Genomic DNA, 13,661 nt, shown 5'->3' on the forward strand with positions numbered 1-13,661 from the left:
ACCGTGTGCAGAGCGCTGTAGTAAGTGCTTGGGAGAGTACATTCATTCATTCATTCATTCAGTCTTATTTATTGAGTGCTTACTGTGTGCAGAGCACTGTACTAAGCACTTGGGAAGTACAAGTTGGCAACATATAGAGAACGGTCCCTACCCAACAGTGGGCTCACAGTCTAGAAACACTATAACAGAGTTGGTAGATACGTGCCCTGCTCATAACGAGCTTACAGTCTAGAGGGGGAGAAAGACATTACTATGAATAAATTAAGTACAAATGTGTACACAAGTGCTGTGGGGCTGAAGGAGGGGTGCATAGAGGATGCAAATCCAAGTGCAAGGCAATGCAGAAGAGAGTGGGAGAAGAGGAAATGAGGGCCTAGATGTCGAAGGCCTCTTGGAAGAGCTTTGCCTTCAATAAGGCAGGGAGAATGATCATCTGTTGAATATGAAGAGGGAGGGCATTCCAGGCCAGAGGCAGGACTTGGGTGAGAGATAGGTCAGCGGAGAGATAGAAGAGAGTGAGGTCCAGCCAGTCGGTTGGCATTAGAGGAGTGCAGTGCACGTGCTGGGTTGTAGTCGGAGAGCAGCAACATGAGGTAGGAGGGGCAAGGAGATTGAGTTAAAGCCCGGGATAAGGAATTTCTGCCTGATGAGGAGGTGGGTGGGCAACTACTGAAGGTTCTTGAGGAGTGGGGAAACATGGCAGAAAAATAACCGGTGCAGCAGAGTGAAGTATGCATTGGAGTGGGGTGAGACAAGAGGCAGAGGAGTTAGCAAGGAGCCTGATGGCAGTAATCAAGGTGGGGGAGGATTAAGTGCTTGGATTAGTGCAGCACTCTGCAGCTCATGCACAAGGGTGAAGGAGGGGGGCTGTGGAGGTGATCCAGGGCTGTGGGGTAGTGGTATGAGATTGATGAAGGAATACTGGGGTGTGAGAGTTGAGTTTAGTAGTGGTGTTGAGGGTGTCAGTTTGGTCATCAAGGGAAGGTAGTTTGGGTTTGGATAATAAATGAGCACAGGCTTGGGAGTCAGAGGTCGTGGCTTCTAGTCCCAGTGACTTTGGGCAGGTTACTTAACTTCTCTGTGCCTCAGTTACCTCAGCTGTAAAGTGTGGATTAAGACTGTGAGCCCCACGGGGGACAACCTGATCACCTTGCCTCTCCCCCAACGCTTAGAACAGTGCTTCACACAAAGTAAGCACTTAACAAATACCATCATTATTATGAAGATCAGAGGTCTTTGTTGGGGAACAGGACAGATGTGCATGGAGCAGATGTGTGGTAGAGAAGGCAGGTGAGGAAGTTGTGGCCAGATAGAGGGACTTCAGAATTGGTGAGATTGTACAGTGACCAGAGATGATGAGCTCTATTGTGTGTCCAAGTGGGCGGCACATAGTAAGCTCTTAACAAAGACTGCAATTATTACAGTTATTATCATCCATTTATTCTGATTCCTAGATTCAGTTAATACATTATAAAATACTGGCAACCACAAGGAGTTGGTTAATCAATCAGTGGTATTTATTGAGCACTTCCTATGTGCACAGCCAGCACTATAGTAACTGCTTGGGAGAGATCAATACAACAGGGTTGGTAGACACATTCCCTGCCTACAAGGAGCTCACAGTCTTGGAGACATATACTAAAATGAAGTGTGGATGTGTACCTAAAGTGCTGTGGGTCTGAGGGTGGGACGAGTGTCCCGTATTTATGTACAGTATATATATAAAAATCCAAGTGCAAAGGCGACCCACACTGCTGCCCAGACCATTTTTCTGAAAAACGGTTCAGGACACGTCTCCCCACCCTTCATCCACCTCTGTATCCAACAGAAATTTCTTACTGTTGTCTTTAGAGCACTCAATCAACTCACCCCCTCCTTCTGTACTCTACCAATCTCCACTACAGTCCAGCCCACAGGTTTCACTTCTTGCTGCCAGCACCCTTCCCTCATCCTCCTTCTGGTCTGGAACACCCTCTCACCCTATCTCCTCCCAGACTGACTCTTTCCCCACCTTCACAGCAGTGTTAAGGACACGTCTCCTCCCATTAAGCCCTCTATTCAATTGATCAGTTGGTCAATCCATCAGTGGCATTTATTGAGTGCTTACTGTGTGCAGAGCACTGTACTAAGTGCTTGGGAGGGAACAGTATTACAACAGAGTTGTTAGACATGTTCCTTGCCCATTCCCCTCCTCTCTCCTTACCTTTCCATTGTTTATGCACTTGAATCTGTACCTTTTGAGCATGTGGTATTCACCCTACTCTCAACTTCACAACTCTTGAGAGAGTTGCGTACATCCTCTGTCTTCACTTCCTCTCCTCCAGTTCTCTCCTACTTCTCCTCCAATCTGGCTTCTGCCCCCTTCAGTCCACAGAAACAGCCCTCTCTAAGGTGTCCAGTGACCTTCTTCTCACCAAATATGACGACCTCTACTCCATCCTAATCCACTTAGACCACCCAGCCGCCTTTGACATTGAAGACCACCCCCTACTCCTTGAAACATTATCCTACTTCGACTTCACTGACACCATCCTCTCCTGGTTCTCCTCCTACATCTCTGGCCACTCATTCTCAGGCTCTGTCGTGGGCTCCCCATCTGTCTCCCACCCTCTAACTGTGGGGGGGTCCCTCAAGGCTCAGTTCTAGGTCCCCTTCTATTTTCCCTCTACACCCACTCCCTTGGAGAACTCATTCGCTTCCATTGCTTTGACTACCACCTCTCTGCGGATGATTCCCAAATCTACATCTCCAGCCCTGACCGCTCTCCCTACTTGCAATCCTGCATTTCCTCTTGCCTTCAAGACGTATCTATTTGATTGTCCCACTGATGTTTATTTATTCATAATAATGTCTGTCTCCCATTCTAGACTGTAAGCTCATTTTGGGCAGGGACCGTGCCTGCTAATTATGTTGTATTGTGCTGTCCCTAGTGCTTGGCACATAGTAAGCACTCTGTAAATGTGATTGATTGATTGATTGATATCTGTAAATTATTTATACTAGTGCCTGTCTCCCCTTCTAGAATGTTAGCTCCCTGTGGTCTGGGAATGAGGCTACCAACTCCATTGAGGTGTACACTCCCAAGTGCTTTAGGACAGTGCTATGCACATGATAAGTGCTCAGTAAATGTGGTTAGTTGGTTGATTAGTGGATTGATTGATTGATCGACTCAAAAGAGAGAGGAAGTAGGATAAATTAGGGCTTAATTGGGGGAAGTGTCTTGGAGGAGATGTGGTGGTCTGGCAAAGGCGGAGGGGGAAGGGAGTTCCAGACCGGAGGGAAGACACGGACAAGGGGTCAGTGGCGAGGTAGATGAGGTTGAGGTACAGTGAGTAGGTTGGCATTAGAGGGGCGAAGGGTGCGGGCTGGGTTTTAGTGGGAGATCTAGGAGGTGAGGTAAGAGGGCATAAGGGGATTGAGTTTTTTTGTTTTGTTTTGTCTTTAAAGGGTATTCGTTATGCTCTTACTATGTGCCGGGCACTGTACTAAGTGCTGGGGAAGATACAAGATCATCGGGTTGGACACAGACTGTGGGGCTCACAGTCTTATCCTCCAATTTACAGATGAGGAAAATGAGGCACAGAGAAGTGAAGTGCCTTGCCCAAGATCACACAGCAGGCAAGTGTGATCTAGACTAGATTCTAGACTGTGAGCCTGTTGTGGGCAGGGATTGTTTCTAGTGGTTGCTGAATTGTACTTCCTAAGTGCTTAGTACAGTGCTCTGCACACAGTAAGCACTCAATAAATCCGATTGAATGAATGAGTGACAGAGCCATGATTAGAACTCAGGTCCTTCTGACTCCCAGGCCTGTGCTCTATGCACTAGGCCTTGCTGCTTCTCTGTAATTTAAAACCAGTGGTAAGGAGTTTTTGTTTGATGAGAAGCTGGAGGCTCTAGAAGAGTGGGGGAACATGGACTGCCCAATTTTTAGAAAAATGATCTGTTCATCAGAGTGAGGTATGGGACTGAAGTGGGGAGAGACAAGAGGCAAGGTGATCAGCCAGGAGGCTGATGCAGTAGTCAAGGAGGCATAGAATAATCGCTTGGATCAGCACTGTAGCTGTTTGGATGGAGAGGAATGAGTGGATTTTAGCAATGTGAAGGTTGAACTGACAGGGTTGGGTGGCAGATTGAAATATGTGGATTGAATTGAGAGAGATGAGTTGAAGATAATGCCAAGGTTATGGGCTTGTGTGTCAGGGAGGACAGCAAGGGAAAGAGAGGGGCCTCTTTGTGGACAGAGTGTGGAAAGCACAAATAAATTTTATGTGTATGATGCTTGGCAACTAGTAAGTAGAGCAGCGTGGCTTAGTGGAAAGAGCCCCGGTTTGGGACTCAGAGGTCATTCATTCATTCAGTTGTATTTATTGAGGTCATGAGTTCTAATCCCGGCTCTGCCACTTGCCAGCTGTGTGACCTTGGGCAAGTCACTTAATTTCTCTGTGCCTCAGTTACCTCTTCTGTAAAATGGGAATGAAGAATTTGAGCCCCACGTGCGACAGCCTGATTACCTTGTATCTACCCCAGCGCTTAGAACAGTGCTTGGCACATAGTAAGCACTTAACAAATACCAACATGATTATTATTATTATTATTATTATTATTATTATTACTACTATTATTATCATTATTATTATCATTATTATTAAGTAGTACTAATCGTATGTATTACTGTGTGCATAGCACTGTTCAGAGCACAGGGAGAGGACCCAGGTGGGAATAAGACCTGGACGCTGTCCCTTGGGCACCTCCCCACCTAAGAAAAATAGCGGAGAGAAGGGACTGGAGACAGACTGACCATTCATTCATTCAGTCATATTTATTGAGTGCTTACTGTGTGCAGAGCACTGTACTAAGCACTTGGGAAGTACAAGTTGGCAACATATAGAGATGGTCCCCACCCAAAAACGGGCTCATGGTGTCTAGAAGGGGGAGACAGACAACAAAACAAAACATGAGGACGGGTGTCAAGTCATCAGAACAAATAGAATTAAAGCTAGATGCGCATCATTAACAAAATAAATAGAATAGTAAATATGTACAAGTAAAATAAATAGAGTAATAAATCTCTACAAACATGTATACAGGTGCCATGGGGAGGGGAAGGAGGTAGGGCGGGGGGGGATGGGGAGGAGGAGAGGAAAAACGGCGCTCAGTCTGGGAAGGCCTCTTGGAGGAGGAGAGCTCTCAGTGGGGCTTTGAAGGGAGGAAGAGAGCTAGTTTGGCGGATGTGTGGAGGGAGGGCATTCCTGGCCAGGGGGAGGACGTGGGCCAGGGGTCAGCGGCAGGACAGGTGAGAACGAGGTACAGTGAGGAGGTTAGTGGCAGAGGAGCGGAGGGTGCGGGCTGGGCTGGAGAAGGAGAGAAGGGAGGTGAGGTAGGAGGGGGCGAGATGATGGAGAGCCTTGAAGCCGAGAGTGAGGGGTTTTTGCTTGATGCATAGGTTGACTGGTAGCCACTGGAGATTTTTGAGGAGGGGAGTAACATGCCCGGAGCGTTTCTGCACAAAGATAATCCAGGCAGCAGTGTGAATTATAGACTGAAGTGGGGAGAGACAGGAGGATGGGAGATCAGAGAGGAGGCTGATGCAGTAAGCCAGTCAGGATAGGATGAGAGATTGAACCAGCAAGGTAGTGGTTTGGATGGAGAGGAAAGGGCGGATCTTTGCAATGTTGCGGAGGTGAGACCGGTAGGTTTTGGTGACAGATTGAATGTGAGGGGTGAATGAGAGAGCGGAGTCGAGGAAGACACCAAGGTTGTGGGCTTGAGACGGGAAGGATGGTAGTGCCGTCTACAGTGATGGGAAAGTTAGGGAGAGGGCAGGGTTTGGAAGGGAAGATAAGGAGTTCAGTCTTGGACATATTGAGTTTTAGATGGCGGGCAGACATCCAGAAGGAGATGTCCTGAAGGCAGGAGGAGACCCAAGCCTGAAGGGAGGGAGAGAGAGCAGGGGCAGAGATGTAAGTTCGGGTGTCATCAGTGATAGTTGAAGCAAGTTGAAGTTGAACAGGAATGATGAACTATTGAGACAGAACCCTTACAGCTAAAGGGAATGAGAACAAAATCAGTAGGGTGCTGAGCTAGAGGAGCAGCAGTCAGGTCTCAGAATCCAGGACCCCCCCCCCCCCTCCGTAACTACATAACTCCTTCAGCAGCTGCCAGTCGAGGGGTTTTGTGGAGGCCTCATGCTGTGGGTATTCTCTTTTCCAGCTGGGTGGTGGAAAGCCGGGGGATAGAGGCGCCCCCAAAAAGCACAGAGAGTTAGTGCCAGTTCCTGGGGAGACAGCGTGGATGGGATTGTGAGGACTCTGAGAGGTGTGGCAGCAGCTTCTATCCCTGGCCTGGCGTGCATGGAGGATGTTGAGAGCCAGGGTCTTAGGTGGTGGGAGGGAAGGCGGCAGCTACCATGGATGCTTTTTTCAGCCATGGTTGCACCCTTAACAAATTCCCTAATTAATAAATGGAACCCTGTCTTGTTGCAAAGTGGAGTAGATGGTTCTTTTTACATGTATTTAAAAGACAGTAATATAAAACTGTTACACAACAGGAACTCAGAGGAAGTAGAGGTGCAGATGACAGTGCAGGTGTTATTACTCTGAAAACGCCCCTTAGCAGAGAGAATTATGTGTGACATTTACAGACTCAATGTTAATGGGTAACAGTGTCAGATTAAATGTCCCATCTTTTGTCTTAAGATATATTATTAGAAGGGGAGGCATTTAGGCAACTGTCTTATAAACACATATATGAAGCCATACTGGTAACTCTTTATTGTTATTGTTATTGTTATTGTTCTTTGATTTCCAGGCCTGTCAGTTCCAAATGTTCATGGAGCACTTGCTCCTCTGGCTCTTCCATCAGCAGCTGCGGCAGCGGCTGCAGCAGGGCGAATTGCCGTTCCTGGTCTCTCAGGAGCTGGAAATTCTGTCCTGCTTGTGAGCAATTTGAATCCCGAGGTTAGTGTTTTCAAAACTCTTCTGTACCTCCTTATTTCTGGTTCATTCGTTAATTTGTGGAAAAGTGAAAGGGAAACAGCCAACTCTTTGTGGCAAGGCAGAATGATTAAAATTTACTTTTGTTTATAAAAAAGTGGAAGTAGCACTTGAACTTTTCTTATTACTAATTACATAGTGCTCTCCTTCACTAAAATCCCTGCATCTTCTCAGAAGAGTACAATAGGGTGAGGAGACTTGATTGATCTCTGTCATCAAGGTGCTTACAGCTTACTGTGGGTAGAACTCTATACTGAGCACCTTGTTGTATTGTAATTTCCAAGACACGTAGAACAGTGCTCTGTTCATGCACTGCTCATCCAACCCTCAACCTTACGGCATTTATGTATGTTTCTTTACACTTCCATTTTCCCTGCCTGTAATTTATTTTAGTTTCCTCCTCTAGAGTGACCTCCCTGTGGGCATTGATCAAATCTACTAATTCTCTTTTATTTTGTCCTCCCATGTGTTAATACAGTGCTCGGCACACAGTAAGGACTCAATCAAAATCTCTGATTGACCGATGGATTTGTGTTAAAATAGAAAATTATTTTTAAAAATCTCATGCAGAAGGGTTTGAGTCTGTTAACTTTCTAGAAACGTTATGCAAAGAAATCTGTCTCGGTAACTCTGCATATTTCACTACGTATTCACTGACCTGTTTTTGTACTTTTTTCTGTTTTTCTGTTCTTCTTTACTCATTTTTTTGGTACCTCATTCTGGAATTTTTTTGCCAATTGACTGCACGGTTCTTCTGCTTCCTGTTGTTGCACCAACAAACAAAAAACTCCTTCAAAAAAAAAAAAACCCTGCTCTTCGAAAACCAACCTCCCTTTCAATATTAACCATCTTGAAAACATCATCATCTGCAAACCAATTGCGGTGGGGACTGCCCATCTGCCATTCCTCATTGCGGACGATTTGTGCAACCTCCACACTTGTCTTCGAATTCCTTACCTCTCCCCTGTCCCTCCGCTGCCTTATTCTGCTGTTCTCTAAAGAGAGTTACACCCCAGTGCCTCTTTATTCTTTTCGGTATGTTGTATTTCAGTTACTTGAGATTCCAAAGTTGCAATGTTTATACTTTTTGAATGCAAAATTTCACAATTCCATGTCACTTTGCCATTTAATATTTTTATCTCTGGAATGCGTGGTTCAAAGCTGCATGATTTTTTTGTACTTCCTTAATTTATAATTGGTAATTCTGTGTTTTTCTGTTACCCAGTGGAATTTGTCTATCCTGCTGAATAGTTTCTCTTAGGTAAAGAGGCAGCATGGCATATGGCATGGATAGAACCCGGGCCTGGGAAGCAGAAGGTCATGGGTTCTAATTCCAGCCCTGCCACTTGTCTGCTGTGTGATCTTGGGCAAGTTACTTCACTTCTCTGTGTCTCAGTTACCTCATCTGTAAAATGGGGATCGAGACTGTGAACCCCAGCACTTAGTACAGTGCCTGGCAACCAGTAAGAGCTTAACAAATACCATAATAATTATTAATATTAGAGCAGAATATATGAACTGAGTTGAAGTGATATTACCATTTTAGTGAATGAGGGATTTTGGGTTGGTCTCTGTTTTGCTGCTTACTCTCAGAAATAGGGTTGATGTAAATATCTACCAACCTAAAGTCAGTCTTTGTATCCTAACTTTAAAGGAGTGTATGGAGATGTACAAAGAGTGAAGATCTTATTTAACAAGAAGGAAAATGCCTTGGTTCAAATGACAGATGGAAACCAATCCCAACTTGGTAAGCATTTTCCATTGTGTACACTCTAATTGATCTAATGAGAAATTGCTACCAATTTATCAGCTTTGGCCTTGCTGAACTGTCATGGTTGCAAGTTACATTGGCAGCCAATCCAGCATTGCAGACAAAAGAACGTTTGCTTAGGGTTTGATGCTACATTCTAGCCGATGTTTTTATCCAACTGTCCCATACACTAGAACAGCATTTTTGTAACTATTTTTACTCAGATGTTTTCCCCATTTGTAATTTATTCAGGTGTCAGCCTCCCTGACTAGACTGTAAATTCCTTAAGGCCAGGGGTCATGTCTTACTCTGATTATACTCTGCTGTGCACACAGTAGACATTGGAAGATACTCCATGAAAACTAGTGAGAAGCAGTATGGTCTAGTGGAAAAGCCTTGGCTTGGGAGTCATGATCCCAATCCCAGTCCTAATCCTGGCTCTGCTGCTTGTCTGCTCTATGGCCTTGGGACAGTCACTTCACTTCTCTGGGCCTCAGTTACCTCATCTGTAAAGTCAGTCAATCAGTGGTATTTACTGAATGCCTACTAAGTTCATAGCACTGCACGAAGCACTTGAGAGATCACTATACAACAGAACTAGTAGACGTGTTAACTGCCCTTAATGAGGGGAAGCAGTGGGGCCTAGTGTATGGCATACGGGCCTGGAAGTCAGAAAGACCTGGGTTCTAATCCTGGCTCTGTCACTTGTCTGTTGTGTGACCTTGGGCAAGTCACTTAACCTCTCTGGGCCTCAATTTCCTCATCTGTAAAATGGGGATTAAGACTAGGAGCCCTGTGTGGGACAGGGACTGTGTCCAACCTGATTAGCTTGTATCTATCCCAGCACTGATTTCAGTGCCTGACACATATCAAGCGCTTAACAGATACCACTTAAAAATACAAAAACAAAAAAGCCTGAGTTCTAATTCTGCCCCCCACCACTTGTCTTCTGGGTGACCTTGGGTAAGTCACTTGACTTTGGGCCTCAGTCTGTAAAATGGGGATGAAGGGTGTGAGCCCCAAGTGAGACAGGGACAGTGTCCGACCTGAGTTAGCTCATATCTGCCCCAACACACAGTTCAGTGCCTGGCCCCTAGTTAGTGCTTTACAAATACCGTTATTTTTAAAAATGGGGAGTCAATCCCTGTTCTCCCCACTACTTAGACAGTAAACCCCATATGATATCTGATGAACTTGTGAATACCCCCGTGGCTAATTCGAGAAGCAGTGTGGCTCAGTGCAAAGAGCATGGGCTTTGGCCTCAGAGGTCATGGGTTCAAATCCCGGCTCCGCCACTTGTCAGCTGTGTGACTTTGGGCAAGTCACTTAACTTCTCTGGGCCTCAGTTACCTCATCTGGAAAATGGGGATTAAGACTGTGAGCCCCACATGGGACAACCTGATCACCTTGTAACCTCCCCAGCGCTTAGAACAGTGCTTTGCACATAGTAAGCACTTAATAAATGCCATTATTATTATTATTGCTAATAATAATAATAATTCAGTGCTTGGCACCTAACAGGCTCTTAACAAACACTATAGTTATTACTGTTATTAATGACTGATTAGAAAAATACAGTTGAGTCCTTTTCAATCCCTTGCACTTCCCTTGCCCCTTGTCTTCCTCTCAGCAATGAGCCATCTAAATGGGCAGAAGCTTCATGGAAAGCCAGTTCGCATCACCCTGTCCAAGCATCAGACGGTACAACTTCCCCGAGAAGGCCAGGAGGACCAAGGCTTAACCAAAGATTATGGAAATTCACCACTTCATCGCTTTAAGAAGCCAGGCTCCAAAAATTTTCAAAACATCTTCCCTCCATCTGCTACCCTACACCTTTCAAACATCCCGTAAGTACACGTCCCTTAAGTGAAGATGTAGAATTTGGTGATGAACAAAATGACAAAAACTACCGTTTGTCAATGCTATATTTTAGAACAATATCACCTAACGTCCCTCTTACCTTTCTGACGTTATTCATTTTGAAAATGCAGCTTGAAAATGCAGTGTTCTGCGCAAAACTGCTCTTTATGGTGCCAACGTTTTATTAACACCTTTTGCATTTCTGGGATATGGTTTTTTTAATATATGGTATTTGTTAAGTGCTTACTTTGTGTCAGATACTGTTTTAAATGCTGGGGTTGATACAAGGCCATCGGGCCGGATACGGGCCTGTCCCACATGGGGTTCACAGTGTAAGAAGGAGGGAGAACAAAGACTGGATCCCCACTTTGCAGTTGAGGAAGTTGAGGCAGAGTGAAAGTGAAGTGACGTGCGCAAGGTCACACAGCATTCATTCATGCATTCATTTATTCATTCATTCAATCGTATGTATTGAGCCCTTACCATGTGCAGAGCATTGTCCTAAGCGCTTGGGAAGTACAAGTCGGTAACAGATAGAGACGGTCCCTACCCAACAACGGGCTCACAGTCTAGAAGGGGGAGACAGACAACGAAACAAAACAGAACACGTAGACAGGGTGTCAGAATCGTCAGAACAGCAGGCAAGTGGCAGAGCCAGAATATGAACCCAGGTCCTCTGGCTCCCAGGCCCATGATTTGTCCACTAGGCCTGCTTTCCCTGAACAGACTTCCAACTCAACAGATTTTGTGCATGCATCCAAAGTCCTAATAACTCAAGAGCTGCTGCATACAGGTGACTGCCTTAGAGGCCCACAACCACCCCCAAAAAAGCATAAGTGATTGTAAAATGCTTCACCAAATCAGCCAGCTGTTGTGGCACAACAAAAATCTATAGAGGCAAAACAGAATTCCGTTATTTAGGCAGCGCACCAACCAATAATGCAACAACAACAACAACAACAACAACAGCAACAACAACAAAAACCAAGATGCCCAGCAAATCTTCCGGGCACCCGCTAAACAGAGTGTGGTGGCAACATATCTCAGCCTTAAGACTAATTTAAAAGACAACAATTGTTCAGCTTTCTCTGCAGTAATGAGATGTGGAAGCAGCAGGGCCAGTGGAAAAAGCAAGGAGTCCTGTGTTCTAATTGTGTGATATATCACTTAATTTTTCTTTGCTTCATTATCGCACCTGTAAAGTGGCTATAAAATACCTTTCTCCCCTCCCATCAAACTGTGAGCACCGTGTGGGACAAGAACTGTATCCACCACGATTATCCCGTATCCACCCTGTGCTTAATACAGTATTTGACTCTCGGGATTACAGTGCTTGGTACATAGTAACCATTCAGTGATATTTATTGAGTGCTTACCTTGTGCAGAGTACTGTACTAGGTGCTTGGGAGTATGTAATACAACAGAATTGTTAGGCAAAAACCCTACCCACCAGGAACCTACAGCTTAACGGCTATTTCACTTAGACCCCCAAAATAGCACTGCATACACTGTCCATCAGTGTCATTTTCTGGCCAGACTCAGAAATCAAACATCAAGACAGATCGTGGACAGTGATGCCTCATGAAGCTATGTGCTCCTTAAGACAGCTTTACTGGGTGAATCACGTGAAGCGACTGAGGGCAACTGTGCTCATTTCTGTTTTTCCCCCCAAATGTGGCTCGTAGTTGTTTCAGAAGAGTCATCAGGGAAGAAGCAGCGTGATGCAGTGTGGTTTAGAGGAAAGAGCATGGGCTTGGGAGTCAGAGGACGCGGGTTGTAATCCCGGCTCTGCCACTTGTCTGCTCTGCGACCTTGGGCAAGCCGCCTAACTTCTCTATGCCTCTCTGACCTCATCTGTAAAATGGGGATTAAGACTGTGAGCCTCTCATGGGACAACCTAATGATCTTCTATCTACTCCATTGCTTAGGACTGTGCTCGGCACATAGTAAGCGCTTAACGAATACCATAGTTATTATTAGTAGTATTATTTATTGTTTATATCCAGTATTCAATTACTCATTCATCCATTTGCTTGATGTATTCATCTTATTCTCACTATTTATAAATATTTGTTGGTCCATATCTCAGGTTTTAGGTTCCTTGATGAAAGGGAATGCGTGACCTGTTTCAGTGCTACCCTTTCACATGTGCTTAGTTCAGTGTTAGTTTCTCTCAACAAGTACTATGGATTGAGTTCTTTTTTTTTCCTTTTCCCTCTAGACCATCAATAACTGAAGATGACTTAAAGATGACCTACTTTGGCCACCTGTGCTTCTTACCCCATTCCCTCATCTTATGAAATCTCTCGCTCTGTCCCTCCACCCCTCCTTAACTTCCATCTTCGACTGCTCACTCTCCACTGGTTCCTTCCCTCTGCCTTCAAACATGCCCACGTCTCCCCCATCCTAAAAAAAAACCCTCTCTTGACCCCACCTCCCCTTCTAGTTATCGCCCTATCTCCCTCCTACCATTCCTTTCCAAACTTCTTGAACATGTTGTCTATACACGCTGCTCGAATTTCTCAACACCAACTCTCTCCTCGACCCCTCCAATCTGGCTTCCGTCCTCTACATTCCACGGAAACTCCCCTCTCAAAGGTCACCAATGACCTCCTGCTTGCCAAATCCAATGGCTCCTACTCTATCCTAATCTTCCTCGACCTTCCAGCTGCCTTCGACACCGTGGACCACCACCTTCTTCTCAATACGCTACCCAACTTTGGCTTCACAGACTCTGTCCTCTCCTGGTTCTCCTCTTATCTCTCCGGCCATTCATTCTCAGTCCCTTTTGTGGGCTCCTCCTCCCACTCCCATCCCCTTACTGTAGAGGTTCCTCAAGGGTCAGTTCTTGGTCCCCTTCTGTTCTCTATCTACATTTACTCCTTTGGTGAACTAATTTGCTCCCACAGCTTCAACTATCATCTCTACGCTGATGACACCCAAATCTACATCTCTGCCCCTGCTCTCTCTCCCTCTCTTCAGGCTTGTGTCTCCTCCTGCCTTCAAGACATCTCCATCTGGAGGTCTGCCCGTCATCAAAAACTCAATATGTCCAAGA

General features: G+C 45.4%; 1 protein-coding gene across 1 annotated transcript in view; it reads left to right on the plus strand.

Moving 5' to 3' along the window:
- LOC119946718 (polypyrimidine tract-binding protein 1-like) overlaps positions 1-13,661 on the plus strand; it is a 49,722-nt gene that overhangs the window by 25,133 nt on the left and 10,928 nt on the right. Inside the window, exons 8-12 of the mRNA XM_038768130.1 lie at positions 6,809-6,957; positions 7,995-8,028; positions 8,648-8,740; positions 10,374-10,590; positions 12,825-12,872. Of these exons, the coding sequence (XP_038624058.1) occupies positions 6,809-6,957; positions 7,995-8,028; positions 8,648-8,740; positions 10,374-10,590; positions 12,825-12,872 (541 nt within the window). The remainder of the gene's footprint in view (positions 1-6,808; positions 6,958-7,994; positions 8,029-8,647; positions 8,741-10,373; positions 10,591-12,824; positions 12,873-13,661) is intronic.

The sequence above is a fragment of the Tachyglossus aculeatus genome, chromosome Y3 (assembly GCF_015852505.1).
Source record: "Tachyglossus aculeatus isolate mTacAcu1 chromosome Y3, mTacAcu1.pri, whole genome shotgun sequence".
Classification (NCBI taxonomy): domain Eukaryota; kingdom Metazoa; phylum Chordata; class Mammalia; order Monotremata; family Tachyglossidae; genus Tachyglossus; species Tachyglossus aculeatus.